The 22,967-nt window shown below is 48.8% G+C and overlaps 1 protein-coding gene across 1 annotated transcript; it reads left to right on the top strand.

Annotated features, from left to right (window-relative positions):
• The first annotated feature begins 20 nt into the window (after positions 1-20).
• LOC132765860 (guanylate-binding protein 1-like) lies at positions 21-21,549 on the top strand. The gene is made up of 19 exons (XM_067461168.1): positions 21-91; positions 2,710-2,876; positions 2,970-3,082; positions 5,113-5,225; positions 6,657-6,847; positions 8,351-8,551; positions 9,809-9,918; positions 12,073-12,177; positions 12,351-12,425; positions 15,434-15,656; positions 15,850-15,977; positions 16,110-16,219; positions 16,360-16,544; positions 17,564-17,797; positions 17,908-18,191; positions 18,285-18,497; positions 18,585-18,687; positions 18,817-19,010; positions 20,487-21,549. The coding sequence occupies exons 2-19, from the start codon at positions 2,711-2,713 to the stop codon at positions 20,619-20,621; spliced, it is 2,883 nt and encodes a 960-aa protein (XP_067317269.1). The 5' UTR covers positions 21-91; position 2,710; the 3' UTR covers positions 20,622-21,549.
• The last annotated feature ends 1,418 nt before the right edge of the window (positions 21,550-22,967 follow it).

The following is a 22,967-nucleotide window of genomic DNA, read 5'->3' as shown; positions in this document are numbered from 1 at the left end:
GAAACCGAAAGCGGGGGAAAGCGGCGGAGGCTTCTTCGGGGTGGGGTGGGGGCTCTCTTGCCGGCTTCCCTCCGGCCTCGCCCCGCGACAGGTGAGCGCTCCTGGCTGGGGACCTTGGGGGGGGGGGTGGAGGGCGAGTGGAGGGGGAGTGGGTTGGCGCCCCCCACCCCTCCGAGAGAGACACCGCTCCCCCCGTTAGGCATCCTTACGGTAGGAGTTGCATGGAGAGACGAGGCTTTGGGTTGGGGGGCCTGGCTCTGCAACACCCCCCCCCCCCCGCCCCAGAATGGCTGTCAGGTTGCATTCCCCCCACCCCCAGGCAATCAGAAGGGGAGGCAGGGGAGGGGAGGGGCCCCTCCGTCAAGTCCAGGAGGAAGAGCCCTGGCCCCTCGGACAGCGTGCCCCCCAGCCCCCTGCCCGTGGAGCCCGTTCAGAACCACAACAGCAGGAACACGCGAAAGGGCGGTGGTCGTGCCCCCCCCCCCCCCCACTCTCTCTTTGCCCATTGGATTCCATGGCTCTCTGAAGGCGGCTGGGTCCCTCCATGAGAATCAGCCTGGTCGCCCTGGCAAAGGGGGGGGGGTCTCGCCCCTCCCTCAAGGGGTCTCCGTACTGCAGGGAAGCCCTGCCCGGACCGGGCGTCACGTCTATCTATCTTCTCTCTATCTATCTTCTATCTATCTATCTATCTATCTATCTATCTACTTTCTCTATCTATCTATCTATCTTCTATCTCTATCTATGTTCTATCTATCTATATCTATCTATCTTCTATCTATCTATCTTCTTTATCTATCTATCTTCTATCTATCTCTATTCTATCTATCTATCTTCTATCTGTCTATCTCTATCTATCTATCTATCTATCTACTTTCTCTATCTATCTATCTATCTTCTATCTCTATCTATGTTCTATCTATCTATCTATATCTATCTATCTATCTTCTATCTGTCTATCTCTATCTATCTTCTATCTATCTATCTATCTATCTTCTTTATCTATCTATCTATCTTCTATCTATCTCTATTCTATCTATCTATCTTCTATCTGTCTATCTCTATCTATCTATCTATCTATCTATGTATCTATCTATCTACTTTCTCTATCTATCTATCTATCTATCTTCTATCTCTATCTATGTTCTATCTCTATCTATCTATCTATCTTCTATCTGTCTATCTCTATCTATCTTCTATCTATCTATCTATCTATCTATCTTCTTTATCTATCTATCTATCTATGTTCTATCTATCTATATCTATCTATCTATCTTCTATCTGTCTATCTCTATCTATCTTCTTTCTCTATCTATCTATTTATCTATCTTCTATCTCTATCTATCTTCTATCTCTATCTATCTATCTATCTTCTATCTGTCTATCTCTATCTATCTATCTTCTTTCTCTATCTATCTATCTTCTTTCTCTATCTATCTTCTATCTATCTATCTATCTATCTATCTATAAATGCTCTGTGCATAATGAGTTCCTTAAAAACAAAAGAACCAATGAACGAAATCACACCAAATTTGGCAACAAAACATTTCACAACACAAGGAGTGACCATCCCTCAAAAATTATGATTTTGTCATTTGGGAGTTGTAGTTGCTGGGATTGATAGTTCACCTACAATCAAAGAGCATTCTGAACTCCTCCAACGATGGAATTCATAGAATCCTAGAGTTGGAAGAGACCTCCTGGGCCATCCTCCAGTCCAACTCCATTCTGCCAAGAAGCAGGAATATTGCATTAAAAATCACCCCTGACAGATGGCCACCCAGCCTCTGTTTCAAAGCTTCCAAAGAAGGAGCCTCCACCACACTCCGGGGCAGAGAGTTCCACTGCTGAACGGCTCTCATAGTCAGGAAGTTCTTCCTCATGTTCAGATGGAATCTCCTCTCCTGTAGTTTGAAGCTGTGGCTCCGCGTCCTAATCTCCAGGGAAGCAGAAAACAAGCTTGCTCTCACATGTTTATACATGGCCTTCATCATATCTCCTCTCAGACTTCTCTTCTTCAGGCTAAACATGCCCAGCTCCTTAAGCCGCTCCTCATAGGGCTTGTTCTCCAGACCCTTGATCATTTGAGTCGTCCTCCTCTGGGCACATTCCAACTTGTCAATATCTCTCTTGAATTGTGGTGCCCAGAATTGGACACAATATTCCAGGTAAAGTGGTCTATCCAAAATGGAATAGAGGGGTAGCATGACTTCCCTGGATCTAGACTCTATGCTCCTCTTGATGCAGGCCAAAATCCCATTGGCTTTTTTTGCCGCCACATCACATTCCTGGCTCATGTTCCCTTCCTCCCCACGAGGACTCCAAGATCTTTTTCACACGTCCTGCTCTCGAATGAGGCCTCATCGTCACCCATTCTGTCTCTTTGCATTTCGTTTTTCCTGCCTAAGTGGAGTCTCTTGCATTTGTCCCTGTTGAACTTCATTTTGTGAGTTTTGGCCATTCATCTCTCTCCAGGGACCAAGCTTGACCCCACTCAGGGCTTCCACTCACCACAGCAAGGTCACTCACAGACCTGGCTGGGGGTGCAAGGTATGCTTGACCCCCCCCCCCCAATGTTCCCAGCTAGGTCTGTGCACAGCCCACAAGAAAATGCAACACAAAGTGCGACCGAGGAAGGAAGGCCAAAGGCGGAGGGTGGCTTGGGAATACCCCTCCCTCATTGCTTTCTTCCTCCACTCCCCTCCCCTCCAGGATGATGTCGGAGCCCCTCTGCCTGGTGAGCCCCCTCCTCGACCTGAACCCCACGGCCCTGACCCGCCTGAGGGCCCTCCCCGGCCCCCTCCTTCTGCTGGGCGTCTGGGGCCCCCGCGGCACCGGCAAGTCCTTCCTCCTGGACCAGCTCGCAGGACACGGCACAGGTGAGCCCCCCTTCCAGGTGGAGAGAGGTCCTTTGGGTCTCTCAGGAGGGGGGAGGTGAGTCCTTCATTGCCCCTCCCTTTTGCCCCACACAGGCTTTGGCCCCACACCAGGCCTCTGGATGCGATGGCTGCCCCACCCGACCCGGCCGGGCACGACACTGGTCTTGCTGGACTCGGAAGGCCTTCGGGAGCAAAGCGAGGCAGGGGTGAGACTCAAGGGGGGTCCACTTTGGGGGGGGGGGAAGAGGGGATCTGTGGCCCCAAACATCCAGAGGCACCTGGGCAGGGATGGGAGCGGCGGTGGAAACAGTTGTGTTAGTCATCCACGCTGCCTGTTGCAGTCATGCAGTCCTTACCTGTCATCTTTCTGGGCAAAGTTCAAGGTATTGGTTTGTCATACCTTGCCTCGAGCCACAACAATAATAATATTGTTGTACCTGCCAGCAAGCAAGGCAGGTAATATTATTATTGTTGTTGTGGATTATTAATAATACAAAACAATGATAATATTGTTGTACTAGCCAGCAGGTGAGGCAGGTATTGTTGTTGTTGTTGTTGTTGTTGTGTATTATTAATAATACAAAACAACAATAATATTGTTGTACCTGCCAGCAGGTGAGGTAGGAATTATTATTGTTGTTGTTGTTGTTGTGTATTATTAATAATACAAAACAATAATAATATTGTTGTACTTGTCAGCCGGCAAGGCAGGTAATATTATTGTTGTGTATTATTAATAATACAAAACAACAATAATATTGTTGTACCTGCCAGCAGGTGAGGTAGGTATTATTGTTATTATTATTATTATTATTATTATTATTATTGTGTATTATTAATTAGTATTAATAATAATATTGTTGTACTTGACAGCAGGCGAGGCAGGTAATGTTGTTGTGTATTATTAATAATACACAACAACAATAATATTGTTGTACTTGCCAGCAGGTGAGGTAGGTATTATTATTATTACTATTGTGTATTATTAATAAGTATTAATAATAATATTGTTGTACTTGACAGCAGGCGAGGCAGGTAATATTATTCTTGTTGTGTATTATTAATAATACACAACAACAATAATAATAATATTGTTTACTTGACAGCAGGCGAGGCAGGTAATATTATTATTGAGGTTGTGTATTATTAATTAGTATTAATAATAATATTGTTGTACCTGCCAGCCAGTGAGGCAGGTAATATTATTATTGTTGTGTATTATTAATAATACACAACAACAACAATATTGTTGTACCTGCCAGCAGGTGAGGTAGGTATTATTGTTATTGTTATTATTATTGTGTATTATTAATTAGTATTAATAATAATATTGTTGTACTTGACAGCAGGCGAGGCAGGTAATATTGTTGTTGTGTATTATTAATAATACAAAACAATAATAATATTGTTGTACTTGTCAGCCGGCAAGGCAGGTAATATTATTATTGTTGTTGTGCATTATTAATAATACACAACAGCAATAATATTGTTGTACACGCAGCTGGTGAGGCAGGTAATATTGTTGTTGTGTATTATTAATAATACACAACAACAACAATAATAATATTGTTTTACTTGCCAGCAGGTGAGGTAGGTATTATTATTATTATTATTATTATTGTGTATTATTAATTAGTATTAATAATAATATTGTTGTACTTGCCAGCTGGCGAGGCAGGTAATATTATTGTTGTTGTGTATTATTAATAATACACAACGACAACAATAATAATATTCTTGTACTTGCCAGCAGGCGAGGCAGGTAATATTATTATTGTTGTGTATTATTAATAATACACAACAATAATAGTATTGTACTTACCAGCAGGCGAGGCAGGTAATATTGTTGTTGTTGTGTATTATTAATAATTCACAACAACAATAATATTGTTGTACCTGCCAGCAGTGTAATATTATTATTGTTATTGTTATATCTTTCCTGCCCCACCTTCCCTCTATTTTGCTGAAGGCGGCAGACATGACCACCCCCTGCTATCCTCACAACAACCTTGTGAGGTTGGCCAAGCTGAGGGATGACCACCTGGAACAGCACCAGCCAAGGGGTTGTGGGGCCGTGTGTCCCTGGCCTCTAAGTCGGGGTCTCTGTCGCCCTTTTCCTCCCTTGAGAACCCCCAAATCTGCCTCTGTAGGCACCGTTTCCTCTGTTAGCCCTTGCCTTGGCACCCCAGTGACCCCTTGACCAGCCTTTGCCCCTTGACCTTTCCCCTTGTTGCAGGGCAGGGAGGACCCCTCCTCGGAGCTCTTCTGCCTCAGCGTCCTTCTCTCCACCGTCTTCGTTTTCAACTCCCGAGGAGCAGAGGAGCCCCAGCGGGAGCTGGACCGACTCTCGTATCCTTCCCAGGAGAGGCATCTTTCCTTCAGGAAGTCCCCCCCAGGCCTGTAGCGAGGGGGTGGTTTTAGGGGTTCAACCCCCCCCCCCCCCGAAATGTTTCAGATTTTTTTAAAAAAACCTGGTTTACTCATGAATTTTAACTGGTTAACCCAATCCCCCTGCTGCTAAGTCTATGAGATGCAAAAAAATTAAGAGTCCCTCCAGAACTGCAAGCACTATTATCTCAAGCAAATATTGACCATTTATTCACACTGTCATTACTTGCAGCAATAGCCGATGTAGTGAAGCAACCAAGTTGGGGGTGTGTGTGTTGAATGCTCTCATTAAGGAGACCAGACTTGGTGGAGGTGGTTGACAAGGGCGGAGCTGCAGGCTATTGAAGGCTGCTCTGCCCCCTGCTGTGCTGTGCTCTTTGCTCTTTGCTCGCTGCCTGCTGCGGTCATGCAGTCCTTACCTGTCATCTTTCTGGGCAAAGTTCAAGGTATTGGTTTGTCATACCTTGCCTCGAGCCACAACAATAATAATATTGTTGTACCTGCCAGCAGGCGAAACAGGTAATATTATTATTGTTGTTGTGCATTATTAATAATACAAAACAATAAAAATATTGTTGTACTTGCCAGCAGGTGAGGCAGGTGTTGTTGTTGTTGTTGTGTATTATTAATAATACAAAACAATAATAATATTGTTGTACTAGCCAGCAGGTGAGGCAGGTATTATTATTATTGTTGTTGTTGTGTATTATTAATAATACATAACAAGAATAATATTGTTGTACTTGCAGCTGGCGAGGCAGGTAATATTATTATTGTTGTTGTGCATTATTAATAATACACAATAATAATAATATTGTTGTACCTACCAGCCGGCGAGACAGGTAATATTATTATTGTTGTTGTGTATTATTAATAATACACAACAACAATAATATTGTTGTACCTGCCAGCAGTGTTAAATTAAGAGTCCCTCCAGAACTGCAAGCACTATTATCTCAAGCAAATATTGACCATTTATTCACACTGTCATTACTTGCAGCAATAGCCGATGTAGTGAAGCAACCAAGTTGGGTGTGTGTGTGTTGAATGCTCTCATTAAGGAGGCCAGACTTGGTGGAGGTGGTTGACAAGGGCGGAGCTGCAGGCTATTGAAGGCTGCTCTGACCCCTGCTGTGCTCTTTGCTTCAGCGTGAGCTAGGAGGCAGGTTTCAACCCCCCCCCCCCGAAATTTTCAACCCTCCCCAAAATTTTCAACCCCCCCCCCCCGAAATTTTCACACCCCCCCCCCGCCGAAATTGTCAACCCTCCCCGAATTTTTTTTCTGGCTACGGCCCTGGTCCCCCCCCCCCATGCATGGCCCTTTCCCCTCAAAACCTTTGGGGAGGCCCACCCTTCATAGACGGCGGCCCTTTCCTTGACCGGTGCCTCCAGCGGCTGCCTTGAGGACCTTCTCCGCAGGGTCCGCGTCCTGGAGGACTGTCCCCAGGAGAACATCTTCCTCCTGAGCAGCGTCCTCCCGGATTTCGTGTGGTGCCTCCGCGACGCGGGCCCCGACCAACTTTGGGACGAGCTCCTCCGGGCCACCGGCCACGACATGGACACCCTGCTCTCCTCCTCGGACGGTGCGTATTGTAGCGCCCGAGGGGTCTCCTTGGAGGCTTTCACGTCCGGAGTCATTGGGAGGCTGTTGCGTGGTTTCCAGGCTGTATGGACTCTTGGATCCTGGACTCTTCGCTAAGCTTGGAACCCCAGTTTTCGGCGGTGTCCAGGGGAGCATTTGCACAACTCAAACTTGTGCGCCAGTTGCGCCCGTACCTTGGGAAGTCTGACTTGGCCACGGTAGTCCACGCTCTGGTTACATCCCGGATTGATTACTGCAACACGCTCTATGTGGGGTTGCCCTTGAAGACTGCCCGGAAGCTTCAGATGGTCCAGTGCTTGGCAGCCAGGTTGCTAATGGGAGCATACCACTCCTCTGTTGAGCCAGCTCCACTGGCTGCCAATCCGCTACCGGGCACAATTCAGGGTGCTGGCGTTAGCCTATAAAGCCCTAAACGGTTCTGGCCCCACTTACCTCTCCGAACGCATCTCCACCTATGAACCGACGAGGACATTAAGATCGTCTGGGGAGGCCCTGCTCTCGATCCCGCCTGCGTCACAGGCGCGCTTGGCGGGGACGAGAGACAGGACCTTCTCAGTGGTGGCCCCTCGGCTATGGAATGCCTTACCGGCAGACATCAGACAGGCACCTTCGCTGCTGGCGTTTCGGAGAAAGATTAAGACCTGGCTTTATGAACAAGCGTTTGGTTAAGCAATGCAACTAAACACAGGAAGACTGTAAATGGAACATAGGAATGGCACAAGGAATCATGGAATCATAGAATCAAAGAGTTGGAAGAGACCTCATGGGCCATCCAGTCCAACTCCATTCTGCCAAGAAGCAGGAATATTGCATTCAAATCACCCCTGACAAATGGCCTCTGCTTAAAAGCTTCCAAAGAAGGAACCTCCACCATACTCTGGGGCAGAGAGTTCCACTGCTGAACGGCTCTCACAGTCAGGAAGTTCTTCCTCATGTTCAGCCTTGCATTGGAAGAGACCTCCAAGCGCCATCCAGTCCAACCCCATTCTGCCAAGAAGCAGGAATATTGCATTCAAATCACCCCTGACAGATGGCCATCCAGCCTCTGCTTAAAAGCTTCCAAAGAAGGAGCCTCCACCACACTCTGGGGCAGAGAGTTCCACTGCTGAACGGCTCTCACAGTCAGGAACTTCTTCCTCCTGTTCAGATGGAATCTCCTCTCTTGTAGTTTGAAGCCATTGTTCCGCATCCTAGTCTTAGGATTATGAGAACGGATCTGATTTCACTGAGGTGTTATGTTTTGTTTTGTTGACTTGTCTTGTTTTTATTTGTTAATTGTTGCAGATTGATGTTGTTGATCCTGTTTGTTGCATGTGTTGCGTTTTAATTGCACTGACATTGTTTGATAAATTGTACCATATAAACCGCATTGAGTCGCCTGTTTGGGCTGAAAAATGCAGTATAGAAATAAAGCAAATAAATAAATATGGCCAATGTGTTCTAGCAGCACTTTCTCCTGAGGTTTCGCCTGCTTTGCCCCCAGATTCAGAGGAGTCCCCCGGGCGCCGCATCCAGAGGCTCTTCCCATCCCAGAAGGCCTTCTGCTTCCGCCCCCCGGACCTCGACGAGAGCGAAAACGATCTCTTCCCATCGGAGCGGATCCACCCTGTTTTCCAGAAGCAGATGGGGGCCTTTCGGGACTACGTCCTGAGCAGAGAGCCCAATGCGGGCATCAGCGGGGAAGGTGAGGCTGCCTTTGCGATGGAGCTCAGCCGCTCTCCTCTTTTTTTTGGGGTGGGGGGCATTCAGAGGCAGCCCTAGGTAATTTTCAACAGTAAGCAAACAGTATTTTGGCATCCCCCCCCCCAACCAATCATTGATATATATTTTCTGTTCGTCGTGGGAGTTTTGTGTGCCATATTTGGTTCAATTCCATCATTGGTGGAGTTCAGAATGCTCTTTGATTGTAGGTGAACTATACATTCCAGTAACTACAACTCACATATGTCAAGGTCTATTTTCCCCCAAGAGCGCCTCAAGAGCACCCCTGGGCAAAATCAACTATACCGCGAATGCTTACTTTGCCTAATGCAGTGTTTCTCAACCTGGGGGTCGGGACCCCTGAGGGGGTTGTGAGAGGGTGTCAGAGGGGTCGCCAAAGACCATCAGAAAACACAATATTTTCTGTTGGGCATCAGGATTCTGTTTGAGAAGTTTGGCCCAATTCTATCATTTGTGGGGTTCAGATGCTCTTTGATTGTAGGTGAACTATAAATCCCAGCAACTACAACTCCCAAATGTCAAGATTCTATTTTCCCCCAAATTCCACCAGTGTTCACATTTGGGCATATTGAGTATTCTTGTAGAGTTTGGTCCAGATCCATCATTGTTTGATTCCACGGTGCTCTCTGGATATAAGTGAACTACAACTCTCAAGCTCAAGGTCAATGCCCAACAAACCCTTCTAGTGTTTTCTGTTGGTCATGGGAGTCTTGTGTGCCATGTTTGGTTTAATTCCATCATTGGTGGAGTTCAGAATGCTCTTTGATTGTAGGTGAACTATAAATCCCAGTAACTACAACTTCCAAATGTCAAGGTCTATTTTCCCCAAACTTCATCTTTGTTCATATTTGGGCACATGGAATATTTTTGCCAAGTTTGGTCCAGATCCATCATTGTTTGAGCCCACAGTGCTCTATGGATGCAGGTGAACTACAACTCTCAAACTCAAGGTCAATGCCCAACAAACCATTCCAGTATTTTCTGTTGGTCATGGGAATTCTGAGTGCCAAGTTTGGTTCAATTCCATCATTGGTGGAGTTCAGAATGAAAATAATTTTATGGTTGGGGGTCACCACAAAATGGGGGGTTGTATTAAGGGGTCACGGCATTAAGATGGTTGAGAACCACTGGCCTAATGGCTTGAGCCACCCCTGGGGGCATTTTTCCGTCAGAGATAGCGATGCATGAGGAGGCTGACCCTTTGTTCCTTGTCTCTCAGTCTTGTGCTCCAGGCTGCAACGCTTCGTGGGCGCTTTGTCCCGGGACCGGCCCATCCTTCTGAGTGAAACCTTCCAAAGTTGGGAAGCAGAAGCACCAGAATCCTGCTGGGTATGGCGGGGCGCAAAAGAGGGGTGTGGGGTGGCCCCTCCCATGCAACCGGCCCTCTTAGAATACAATAACAGAAGAGAAGAACTTGCGTTGTCATTGTACATCGTTCAACAAAATTAAGTGCCACCCCCAATACACGTGATAGACGTAGCATTACAAAAACAAAACACCCATCCTTCCACTTTCTTTTTTTTAAAAATAATTTTTATTATATTATACACATGCAAAGAAATACGAACATTTTGCTGGAATTTACATAGAAAGTGGGAGCACACTAAGTTTATAGGAAAGTAGGAAAATATTAAGAATATGCAAAAAAAAAAAATGAAAAGGGAAAAAAAGATATAAAAGATAAAAAATGAAAAGGGAAAAAAGATATAACAACATACAAAAATACCTAAAAAAATAGAATATATATATATATTATACAAAAATACCTAAAAAATAGAATATGAATATATATATATATACACACACATACACATACATACACACACATATAAAACATACAAAATACCTAAAAAATACAATAAATAGAAAAAAAGCTAAAAAAAAGTCTTTTGACTTCCATTCTGTGTCTTCGCCTATATGATATAACTAGCCGTCCCCAGCCACGCGTTGCTGTGGCCCACTCTGGTGGTCATGGGAGGTTCTGTGTGGGAGGTTTGGTTCAATTCCATCGTTGGTGGAGTTCAGAATGCTCTGATTGTAGGTGAACTATAAATCCCAGCAACTACAACTCCCAGATGTCAAGATTCTATTTTCCCCAAATTCCACCAGTGTTCACATTTGGGCATATTGAGTATTCTTGTAGAGTTTGGTCCAGATCCATCATTTGATCACACAGTGATCTCTGGATGTAGGTGAACTACAAATCCAAAACCAAAGGACTCTGCCCACCAAACCCTTCCAGTATTTTCTGTTGGTCATGGGAGAAATGTGTGCCAAGTTTGGTTCAGTTCCATCATTGGTGGGGTTCAGAATGCTCTTTCATTGTAGGTGAACTATAAATCCCAGCAACTACAACTCCCAAATGACAAAATCAATTTTTTTGAGTGAAGGACATACATTGGATTGTTAGGTGTCTTGTGTCCAAATTTGGTGTCAATTTGTCCAGTGGTTTTTGAGTTCTGTTAATCCCACAAATGAACATTACCTTTTTATTTATATAGACTAGCCGTCCCCTGCCACGCGTTGCTGTGGCCCAGCCTGGTGATCTGGAAAATAAAGTAATGAGAAAGTGTTGGTTTCTAACATTTTCTTGCCCTGGTGAAGAGAGTTGGACTGGATGTCCTTAAGTATTTTCTGTTGGTCAAGGGGGTTCTGTGTGGGAAATATGCCCCAATGTTGTCGTTGGTGGGGTTCAGAATACTCTTTGATTGTAGGTGAACTATAAATCCCAGTAACTACAAATCCCAAATGTCAAGGTCCATTTCCCCCAAACTCCATTCATATTTGGGAATATGGAGTATTTGTGCCAAGTTTGGTCCAGATCCATCATTGTTTGAGTCCATGGTGATCTCTGGATGTAGGTAAACTACAACTCCAAAACCAAAGGACAATGCCCACCAAACCCTTCCAGTATTTTCTGTTGGTCATGGGAGTTCCGTGTGCCAAGTTTGGTTCAATTCCATCCTTGGTGGGGTTCAGAATACTCTTTGATTGTAGGTGAATGATAGATCCCAGCAACTACAACTCCCAAATGACAAAATCAATTTTTTTGAGTGAAGGACATACATTGGATTGTTAGGTGTCTTGTGTCCAAATTTGGTGTCAATTCATCCAGTGGTTTTTGAGTTCTGTTAATCCCACAAATGAACATTAAAATTTTATTTATATCGATTACTTATTTATCTGTTATTATTATTATTATTATTATTATTATTTAATTAATTTTTCATTTCCTTCTAAAAACTCCTTTTTAATAATAGACAAGGAAAAAATAGAGATAAATGTATTAAAGATAACAGAATCATAAACTGATATGGGGGGGGGGGGACATCCTTCCACTTTCTGATCACTATTGCACAACCTCATAAGTGTGAAACCCAGCAAGTTCCCCTGTTTTTTGCATCCACTTTCTGATCACTATTGCACAACCCCTAATGCCGCATCAGTGTGAAACCAAGCAAGTTCCCCTGTTTTCTGCAACAGGAAGAGGAAGTGGAGGAGTGTTTCCTGGCTGCTGACCCCCCCAGGGAAGTCCCAGTGGAGGAAGAGGTCCCCAGGGGCTCCGAGGCCCACATCTGGGGGCCCCAGGTAGGAAATATGGGGAAAAGTGCAGGGGGGCAGCAGGATCCTGTGCCTCTTGCGCCAATGGAATGGGCCTTGACCGTCCAGTGTCCAAGCAATGGCAAGGGTCAGGCCCTCTGGGGCAAGGCTGGAGAGAGATGGCCACCTCTTTGGATGGAAAGATCTGCCTTGTTTTGCAGGAAGAGGAATGGCGGGAGGAAGAAGGAGAAGGAAACAGGTGGAGGGACCCCGGTCCAGGCGAGGCTGCAGAACAGGTAGGGAGGTCTGTCTCTTTGCCTTCCTTCCTTCCTTCCTTCCTTCCTTCCTTCCTTCCTTCCTTCCTTTCTTCCTTTCTTCCTTTCTTCCTTTCTTCCTTTCTTCCTTTCTTCCTTTCCCAATTTCCTTTTTTTCTCATAAACACAGAGGGCTTCGGAACCGATCCATCGATCCACCGTTTCCTCCATCCCTTCCCTCTTGACTTGGGGACCAATCCGTTGATCCACCAGTTCCTCCATCCCCTCCTTCCCTGCCTGCCTGTTATAAAGGCTACTCAGATGGCAATACGATCGATCCCACCATCTGACACCAAATTATAAAGGCACGTCATGTGGCCAACCAATATACCTTGACAGGGGGCAAACAGATCCCACCAACTGTCCCTCCTTTAATAAAGAATTCACTGGCACCTATAGAACGTTTGAGGAGATGTCTCACTAGTTAAACTTTCGCTGCCACCATACACTAAATGAACAGGAACCCTCTAGCTGGTTAAACTATTAAAAGACTTTTTAGACCACCAAGTACTGTGTCTTTTAAAAGGGCTTCTTTGAAGGAAAACAGATGAGGTTGATTTAAAAAGGAAAAAGGACTAAATCCACAAATGTACTCTTGACTCAGGCTTAAGTTTCAAAAAAAAAAAAACAAGAAAGGTTTATTTAATATAATACAGAATGAAGTGAATGCAGTTTAATAAGCTTGGCTGTTACAGATAAAATGTTCTTGTTCTTATAAGCGTAACGGTTGCATGAGAATGGTTCTGTCTTTTCTTGGTTACAAATATAAACCCCAGCTATTCCTTCTCTAAATAGCTGGACCCAGTTTGCCACAGCTCTAAATAGCTGGACCCAGCTGGCAAAACTTCTAATCATGAACTCCTAAAACTCTAATCCTGCTGTAACTCTAACATCAACCAGACTCTGACTAAAAACAGCTTCTTTCTTTCCCTCCAAACAGTCCAACTCCGCCCCCCTTTAACAAACCAATCCTGGCTGTTTCCAGGCTGGCTCAGGCCTAGGCCACTCCCCCTCTCTGAACTGGAGTTTTCCCTAAACTAAGATGGCTCCTGCTGCCCTCTGCCAGGCCCTCCAAGGCTGAAACTAACTAGCCTGCCTCTCCTAGGCCCTGCCACCCACGCTGGCAAGGTAAGGGATCTTCACACCTGTCTCTCCTCTGAGGCCTCCTTGGTGGGCTTATGATTATTATCTCCGTAGGGTTGCCTCTGAAGACTGCTCGGAAGCTTCAGTTAGTCCAATGGACGGCAGCCAGGTTGCTTACTGGAGTGGGGTACAGGGAGCATACACCCCCCTGTTAACGCCAGCTCCACTGGCTGCCAGTCTGCTACCGAGCACAATCCAAAGTGCTGGCTTTAGTCCATAGAGCCCTAAACGGATCCGGCCTAGCTTTCCAGTCCGGGCATATCTCCTTCTACGAACTATCAAGGATTTTACAACCATCTGGGGAGGCCCTGCTCTCCGTCCCACCACCTTCACAATGTGTTTGTTCTGCGGCCACACCAGAGGCACTCCAAGTGGCCAGATACTGGTCAAAGGACATTTAATCCACTACCAAGTTTGCAAACTTTGTGCTGGTTTTTTTTTTTGGTTTTTTTAAATAATAATTTTTATTAAACATTTTAAACATCAACACAAGGAAACAGGGGGAACAATACTATAGAAGATAGAAAAGTAGGAAACCCGATCACTGTCAAAAAAAGAAAAAAAAAGGGAAAAAGAAAAAGGCCAAAAGGCCAAAAATAAAAAGAGTCCAAAAAAACACACACACACACACCCAAACAGTTCTAAAATGACTTCCACTCCAGCCTCAGGATCTTCTCTAAATACTTCTTGATCTAGCCTATATATTCTTAGCCTCTATCGTTCTTCTATTTTTTTCGTAATCATAAAAAAGTCTCCAATCTGTCCTTTTTTATCGATTTTCCGGTATTTTTCCTCATCAAAAAAGTTAGTTCATCCATGTCTCTTATTTCGTTAACCTTGTCTATCCATTCATCAATAATGGGAATCTGTTCTTTTTCCCGATATCTAGCAAAAGTAATCCTCGCTGCCGTTGTAATGTATGTTAATAATTTGTCTTCATTTTCTCCAAGTTGTAAATCCAGGTCTGTGAAGCCTAATAAATAATACTCAGGCTTCTTCTTAAACTTCCTTTTCAGTAATTTTTGTGTTTCCTCATGTATTGTTGTTGGTCATTCGTTCAGTCGTCTCCGACTTCGTGACCTCATGGACCAGCCCATGCCAGAGCTCCCTGTCGGCCGTCACCACCCCCAGCTCCTTCAAGGTCAGTCCAGTCACTTCAAGGATGCCATCCATCCATCTTGCCCTTGGTCGGCCCCTCTTCCTTTTGCCTTCCACTTTCCCCAGCATCATTCCCTTCTCTAGGCTTTGCTGTCTCCTCATGATGTGGCATTCAAAGGACTTCCGCTTTGTCTCTAGTCTCCTTCCCTCCAATGAGCAGCCGGGCTTTCTTTCCTGGAGGATGGACTGGTTGGATCTTCTCGCAGTCCAAGGCACTCTCAGAACTTTCCTCCAACACCACGTGTATTAGTGACCAATATTTAGATGTTTCTTTGCAAGTCCACCACATATGGTAGAATGTACCTGTTTGCTCACTACACTTCCAGCATTTGTCAGAGATGTTTTTATACATGTGTCTATCAAGGATTTTACAATCCTCTGGGGAGGCCCTGCTCTCGGTCCCACCACCTTCACAATGTGTTTGTTCTGCGGCAACACCAGAGGCACTCCAAGTGGCCAGATCCTGGTCAAAGGACATTTAATCCACTACCAAGTTTGCAAACTTTGTGTTTTGTTTAACCTGTTTGTTTGTTTTGTTCTACTAGAAATGTAATACAATGGTCTGGTTGCCCCTGACACGATAAATAAAATAAATACCACGTAGCGTCAGAAGGCAGATGGGGTGAGGCGCAGAGGGGTGCGTGTGGGGCGGAACCAACCCTCTCATCCCCTTCCCTCCCCCACTTCAGCTTGACGTCCAGCCCCACCTGGTTCCAAGGGCGGCCTTCCCAGCCATGGAGGCCCCAATGTGCCTGATAGAGAACAGTCCCGGGCAGCCGCTCCGAATCAATGCGCAGGCCCTGGGCATCCTGCAGCGCATCCATCAGCCAGTGGTGGTGGTGGCCATCGTGGGGCTCTACCGGACGGGGAAGTCCTACCTGATGAACCGCTTGGCCGGGAGGGGCACCAGAGGTGAGTGAGGAAGAGGGAGGGGCCTGGGCCAGACCATTGTTGGAGGTCCTTCCTGCCTCCACCGCAAGGGGCACCCTTCTCCGACTGTCTGGATGGGGCTGCCTGGTCTCCTTCTTGCATCCCTCACTCCCAACCCTGGGAAGCCTCCTTGGGGGATGACTGACCTCTGCTTGCCCTCTGACCTCTCTGGCAGGCTTCTCCCTGGGGGCCACGGTGCAGGCCAACACCAAGGGCATCTGGATGTGGTGCCTCCCCCACCCGCTGAGGGCCGACCAGGCGCTGGTGCTGCTGGACACGGAGGGCCTGGGGGACGTGGAGAAGGTCAGCCGGGATGGGCTCCGTAGGAGGCCTTTCCTTCGAGGGAGCCATGGGAAGGGCTACCTGGGGAAGGGGCTCCTGGCCGAAAGTCTCTCTGGACTGACTTTGAGGGTCCACCCCTCTCCTCCTTTGCAGAGCAACACCGAGAACGACTCCTGGATCTTCGCCCTCTCCGTCCTCCTGAGCAGCACCTTTGTCTACAACAGCATGGGCACCATCAACCACTATGCACTGGAGCAGATGCAGTATCCTTCCAGGGAGCCTCTGGGTCTGGGTTGGGTGGCCCTTGGGGCCCCTTCCAGGGCTCATGGAGAAGTATGGGGGAGGGGGCGAACCTTGCCCCTCCATTTGCAGGTGAAGGCACTCCCTTAGCTGCCGCTCCCAGCTTTGTGACGGAATTATCGCGGCACATCAAGATGAAGGCCTCGGACAAGGAGAGCCAGGACCTGGCCAGCGCCTTCCCCGCCTTCGTTTGGGCCGTGCGTGACTTCACTCTGCAGCTGTGCCTGGAGGATGGGACCCCCATCACGGAGGACCAGTACCTGGAGCGGGCGCTGGAGAGGAGGGCAGGTGGGGCCGGCAGGGGCTGGAAGTGGGGGCCAGGCTGGGTGGGAGCCTTTTTGGTGAGACAGGTTGCTGGAGGAGTGTTTCCTTCGATGCTCAACTCTAGCCTCTGGCATTTTGGAGCATGCCTCCCATCTGCCATGCCTGTTGCTCTAATGTTAAGGGCCCATCTGACCAGTGTTTGCTCCTTTCTGTGGCCCGGCTGCCCAGCTGGAGTCCCGAGGAGCGTGCGATTGTTGCACCCCAGATTAGGAACAGGACCCTCTAATCATTAATTACACCACGCCTTGGATGAAAAAAGAGTCATCTTTATTTGAAGAATAATTGCCAATAAAAGAGATGAATATAAAGTTGGTAAAAGTCCCAAAAGCAAAAAGCCAAATAAGCAGAAACGTGGAATAATATCAAAGATCCCAAAAGCTTGCTGTTTAAATCCAGATGCAAAGAAATATCAAATGCCTTCCATAAAAACCATGAACATAGTCACTGCTAATCCACTTGAAAAGCCAGGAAACCTAGAGCACAAGAATATCCAAAAGACTTGACTTGAAACCCAACGATGCCTGGTCTGAAGGAAATTTCCTAAGAGCTCAATTTAAGTCCCAGAAACTGATTTCTACTTCCCCCAGTCTTTGACCTCAATTGCCAAATTCTCTGTGACCTGCGTAAACATTGGGCCTCTCTACGGTTCTGGCTAATTTCCAGCCGGTGACTGATCTTATCTATCTCCTCATAAACTGCAGGTGTGAAGCTATCTTGCACACTTGAGTCTGGAGAAGGGACTGAACTATCTTGCAGACTCGAGCCTGGAATTTTCTCATGAGAACTTAGCCTTTCCCCTCTGACCCTTCTCGATCAGAGTCTGTAGTAACCTTATTGTCCAAGGTGTCTCCATTTTGCACCTCATCCTCATTGACATCCAAGTCAGGCTCAGAAACATTAGAAGGGTGAAACACTATAGCAGATACAGGGTGAAGCACAGGCTGAGTCCCAACACTGATGTGCCTGCGTTCATGTCTCCGCAGAGGCCCCCGAGAGCCAGGACCTGCCCAAGCGGTGCATCCGGGAGCTCTTCCCCAGCCGCAAGTGCTTCGTCTTTGACCGGCCAGCTTCGCGGCAGGACCTGCAGCGCCTGGAGGAACTCCCCGAGTCACAGCTAAGCCAGGAGTTCCTGGAGCAGGCGCACCGCTTCTGCCGCCACATTCAGGAGAGCGCCAAGGCCAAGGCCATCCAGGGGGGGCACCTGGTGAACGGGACGCGTGAGTTTGGGGGGGGTGAGGGGGCTTCTTGGGGGACACGGAGTGGGGGCTGGCTCTCATTTAGATGGGATTAGCGCCAGAGCTGTGTATCTCCTTTCCCCCTTGCCCAGTGCTGGCGTCCCTGGCGGAGAGCTACGTGGGAGCCATCCGCAACAAGGAGGTGCCCTGCATCGAGAACGCGGTCCTGGCCCTGGCACAGTTGGAGAATAGGGCCGCTGTGCGCGAGGCGATGCAGCGCTACGATGAGATGGAGGAGCTGATGCGCCCGATGCTGCCCACGGAGGATGTGGCGAGGCTGCTGGTGGCCCATGGCTATTGCGAGGAGGAGGCCCTCCGGGTCTTCATGGGCCGGGCCTTCAAGGATGAGGGCCAGCGCTTCCAGAAGCAACTGGCGGTACGAGGCTGGCGAGGTTAAGGGAGGCTGTAGGGGCCCTATGGGGGTCTTAGGGAGCGTGCCTCACCTCTCCCTCTCTGCCTTTGCCGACAGGATCAGCTGCAGGCGAAGCTAGGGGAGCTCTGCCGGCGGAACGAGGGGGCCTCTCTGGACCGCTGCCAGGCTGTCCTGATGGAGCTGTACCAGGAGGTGGAGGACAACGTTGTGCGCGGGCACTACCTACAGCCGGGGGGCTACCAGCGATTCCTGAGTGACCGGCAGAGCGTGGTGGACCGCTTCCACCAGGCGGAGGACAAAGGGCTCATGGTAGGCGGGGCGGCCGGGGCCCACTTCCTCACTCCCTCCCTCGCGGGCTCTATCTCTGATCACCAAGCCCTTTCCCTGTTCCCTCAGGCTGCCAAGGCCCTGCAGGACTTCCTAGCCTCCAAGGAGGAGGCTGCGCAGTCCATCCTGCAGGCGGACCAGACCCTCCAGGAGAAAGAGAAGGAGCTGGAAGGTGAGTGAGTGTCCTTGGGGGCCATGACACCTGCTCTGCGTATCCACCTCTGGAGGACTGGCCGGGGGAGGAAGGGCCTTGCTGGGAGGATGGGTGGCCCCTTCCAGGTGTGTTTGCTTCCAATTCCAGCGGAGAAAGTCCGGGCGGAGGCCGCGCAGAGGGAGGCGCAGCTGCAGAGGGAGATGCAAGAACGGGCCGAGCAAATGGCCCGGGAGAAGGAGAGGAGCTTTGAGGAGCACAAGAAGCAGCTGATGGCCAAGATGGAGCAGGAGAGGAGGACCCTCCTGGCCGAGCAGGAGCGGCTGCTGCAGCAACGGCTCCAGGTAGACCCCCCAAAGGCTCCAGGTAGACCCCCCAAAGGCTCCAGGTAGACCCCCCAAAGGCTCCAGGTAGACCCCCCAAAGGCTCCAGGTAGACCCCCCCCAAAGGCTCCAGGTGGACCCCCCAAAGGCTCCAGGTAGACCCCCCAAAGGCTCCAGGTAGATCCCCCCAAAGGCTCCAGGTAGACCCCCCCAAAGGCTCCAGGTAGACCCCCCCAAAGGCTCCAGGTAGACCCCCCAAAGGCTCCAGGTAGACCCCCCCAAAGGCTCCAGGTAGAACCCCCCAAAGGCTCCAGGTAGACCCCCCCAAAGGCTCCAGGTAGACCCCCCCAAAGTCTCCAGGTAGACCCCCCAAAGGCTCCAGGTAGACCCCCCCAAAGGCTCCAGGTAGACCCCCCAAAGGCTCCAGGTAGACCCCCCAAAGGCTCCAGGTAGATCCCCCAAAGGCTCCAGGTAGACCCCCAAAGGCTCCAGGTAGACCCCCCAAAGGCTCCAGGTGTTTATTCGTTCAGTCGTCTCCGAATCTTCGTGACCTCATGGACCAGCCCACGCCAGAGCTCCCTGTCGACCGTTACCACCCTCAGCTCCCTCAAGGTCAGTCCAGTCACTTCAAGGATGCCATCCATCCATCTTGCCCTTGGTCGGCCCCTCTTCCTTTTGCCTTCCACTTTCCCCAGCATCATTGTCTTCTCTAGGCTTTGCTGTCTCCTCATGACCCCCCAAAGGCTCCAGGTAGACCCCCCAAAGGCTCCAGGTAGACCCCCCAAAGGCTCCAGGTAGATTCCCCAAAGGCTCCAGGTAGACCCCCCCAAAGGCTCTAGGTAGACCCCCCAAAGGCTCCAGGTAGACCCCCCAAAGGCTCCAGGTAGACCCCCCAAAGGCTCCAGGTGTTCATTCATTCAGTCGTCTCCAACTCTTCATGACCTCATGGACCAGCCCACGCCAGAGCTCCCTGTCGGCCGTTACCACCCTCAGCTCCCTCAAGGTCAGTCCAGTCACTTCAAGGATGCCATCCATCCATCTTGCCCTTGGTCGGCCCCTCTTCCTTTTGCCTTCCACTTTCCCCAGCATCATTGTCTTCTCTAGACTTTGCTGTCTCCTCATGACCCCCCAAAGGCTCCAGGTAGACCCCCCAAAGGCTCCAGGTAGACCCCCAAAGGCTCCAGGTAGACCCCCCAAAGACTCCCTGCCCCATCCAAGAGGCTGAAAGGCCACTGTCCAAGGGACAGAAACTATGTCCGGACCCCCAAAGCACAGGGGAGTTGCTGTGGAAGGGATGGAGGGGAGGGGGCTCCGCTTCCCGCATGCCAACTCACCGTAGATTTATTACGTCACACAATTTCTGTCCCTGGGTTCCTGGCGTCTGAAAGGCGTGGAATGGGGGTCTCTGATGGATGTGGGGGGGGGGGAGGATAGCACCCCCAGAGCCGTCCCCCTCCCACCCCTTCCCTGACACCTCCTTTCCCGCCCGCCTCGCAGGAGCAGCGCCGCCTCCAAGAGGAGGGCTTCCACAGGGAGGTCTCCCGAATGCAGGGTGAGATCCAAGACCTGAGGCACCAGATCCAGAACCAGAGGAGCGGCGGAGGCGGAGGCGGGATCTGCACCATCTCTTGAGGATCCATCGAGGGCAGCCGGCTGACCACCTTGGCCTCGCTCCAGGCTCCTCTCGGACTTGGTGCCAACTTCTCTTTTAAGCCACTGCTTTTAACGGTGCCAATCAAGTATTGTGCCAAGTATTTATTATATTGCTTGAAAAGCTTGTCGTCATGATAAACTGCTTCAAAGCAAGACGATATTGCGCAATTTCTGGCTCAAAGGGACCGGCATGAAACCTGGTGGGAGAATGGGGCCAGTCACACCCTCTCGGCCTCGGAGGAAGATCAAGCAACTGATTTCTACTCCCCCCAGTCTTTGACCTTAATTGCCTAATTCTTTCTGACCTGCGTAAACATTGGGCCTCTCTATGGTTCTGGCTAATTTCTAGCCGGCAACTGGTCTTATCTATCTCTTCGTTAACTGCAGGTGTGAAGCTATCTTGCAGACTCGAGTCTGGAGAAGGGAGTGAACTATCTTGCAGACTCGAGCCTGGAAGGGGAAGCCTCCCTCCCCTTCCAAGAAGGACGAGGCACAACGAACCACCATCCTCTCCCACCGTTTCAGTGGGACTTGCCTTAAGGGGGGAGCTTCGGAGGGAAGTGCAACTGGGGATCCGTGATGCAACCAGACCCAGAACCGAAATGGAATGTGTGTGAGGCGCCTGTGTCCGGAGGCTGCCCATGAAAGGTCATTTATGAGGCTAAGGGGGCCCTCGTCCCTTTCTCTCTGGGCCAGCCCTGACCTCTCTGACCTCTCTGGGGTTTCCCAGCCCCTCCTTCACCTGGACTTCCCCAAAAACCCTGTGGGAAAACACGTCAGCAGCAAGCCGAGCATTGCCTGGAACCAGATCCTACCCATGAAACAGCATCACAGGGTTGACATTAATGGACTCGGCACACATTTATAGTTACTCGAAATAATAATAATAATAATAATAATAATAATAATAATAATAATAGAATTATAGAATCAAAGAGTTGGAAGAGACTTCCTGGGCCATCCAGTCCAACCCCATTCTGCCAAGAAGCAGGAATTTTGCATTCAAATCACCCCTGAAAGATGGCCATCCAGCCTCTGTTTCAAAGCTTCCAAAGAAGGAGCCTCCACCACATACCGGGGCAGAGAGTTCCACTGCTGAACAATGGCTCTCACGGTCAGGAAGTTCTTCCTCATGTTCAGATGGAATCTCCTCTCTTGTAGTTTGAAGCCATTCCTCCATTGCGTCCTAGTCTCCAGGGAAGCAGAAAACAAGCTTGCTCCCTCCTCCCTGTGGCTTCCTCTCACATATTTATACATGGCTATCATATCTCCTCTCAGTCTTCTCTTCTTCAGGCTAAACATGCCCAGTTCCCTAAGCCGCTCCTCATAGGGCTTGTTCTCCAGACCCTTGATCATTTGAGTCGCCCTCCTCTGGACACATTCCAGCTTAGAGTCAATATCTCTCTTGAATTGTGGTGCCCAGAATTGGACACAATATTCCAGGTAAAGCGGTCTAACCAAGGCAGAATGGAGCATGGGGAGCATGACTTCCCTAGATCTGGACACTATGCTCCTCTTGATGCAGGCCAAAATCCCATTGGCTTTTTTTGCCGCCACATCACATTCCTGGCTCATGTTTAACTTGTTGTCCACAAGGACTCCAAGATCTTTATTTATACCCCGCCACCATCTCCCCAATGGGGACTCGGAGCAGCCTACATGGGGCCAAGGCCAGGACAGCATGTTACAGCAAAATAAAATCAAAACATAAACAACCAGCAACATAATCAAAATTATATAGAAGAAAAAAACTATATAAACACAGTAACAAAATAACATTCCAATCAATCACGATAACAGTGGGCGGGGCACATGTACAGGATGAAATAATTAAATGACTCTAATGAGATAAAAATAGGAGCAGGTGATTTGCAGGGAGCTCATAAAAACACACAGGGTTGCGGAACTAAACTTCCCATTTGGGGGGCGTGTACTCCAGTAGTAGAAGCGTAAAGGGGAGCAATAGTGTCATGTTGTGCACCTACTTGCCAAAGGCGCAGCGGAAGAGCCAGGTTTTAAGGTTCTTTTTTAATGTTTCTAGAGAAGGGGCTTTCTTGATCTCTCCGGGTAATGAGTTCCAGAGTCGGGGGGCCACAGAGGAGAAGGCTCTCTCCCTTGTGCCCACAAGACGAGCTTGTGAGATTGGTAGGGGCGAAAGGAGGGCCTCCCCCGAAAATTGAAGGGCTCGGGTTGATACGTGGAGAGAGATACGGTCACGAAGGGAGGTGGGTCCCAAACAGTTTAGGGCTTTGTAGGTGATAACCTGCCCCTTGAATTGGGACCAGAAAATAAATGGCAGCCAGCGGAGCACCTTAACTTCGGGGG

Source organism: Anolis sagrei, chromosome X (assembly GCF_037176765.1).
Source record: "Anolis sagrei isolate rAnoSag1 chromosome X, rAnoSag1.mat, whole genome shotgun sequence".
Classification (NCBI taxonomy): domain Eukaryota; kingdom Metazoa; phylum Chordata; class Lepidosauria; order Squamata; family Dactyloidae; genus Anolis; species Anolis sagrei.
The sequence above is the reverse complement of the archived record's forward strand: the minus strand, read 5'-3'. Positions and strand labels throughout refer to the sequence as shown.

Coding starts and splice junctions, on each gene's coding strand:
- LOC132765860 (XM_067461168.1), top strand. CDS start 2,711: ATGATGTCGGAGCCCCTCTGCCTGGTGAGCCCCCTCCTCGACCTGAAC. Junction 16,220..16,359: donor TATGCACTGGAGCAGATGCA/GTATCCTTCCAG, acceptor TGCCGCTCCCAG/CTTTGTGACGGAATTATCGC. Junction 17,798..17,907: donor GCACCTGGTGAACGGGACGC/GTGAGTTTGGGG, acceptor CCCCTTGCCCAG/TGCTGGCGTCCCTGGCGGAG.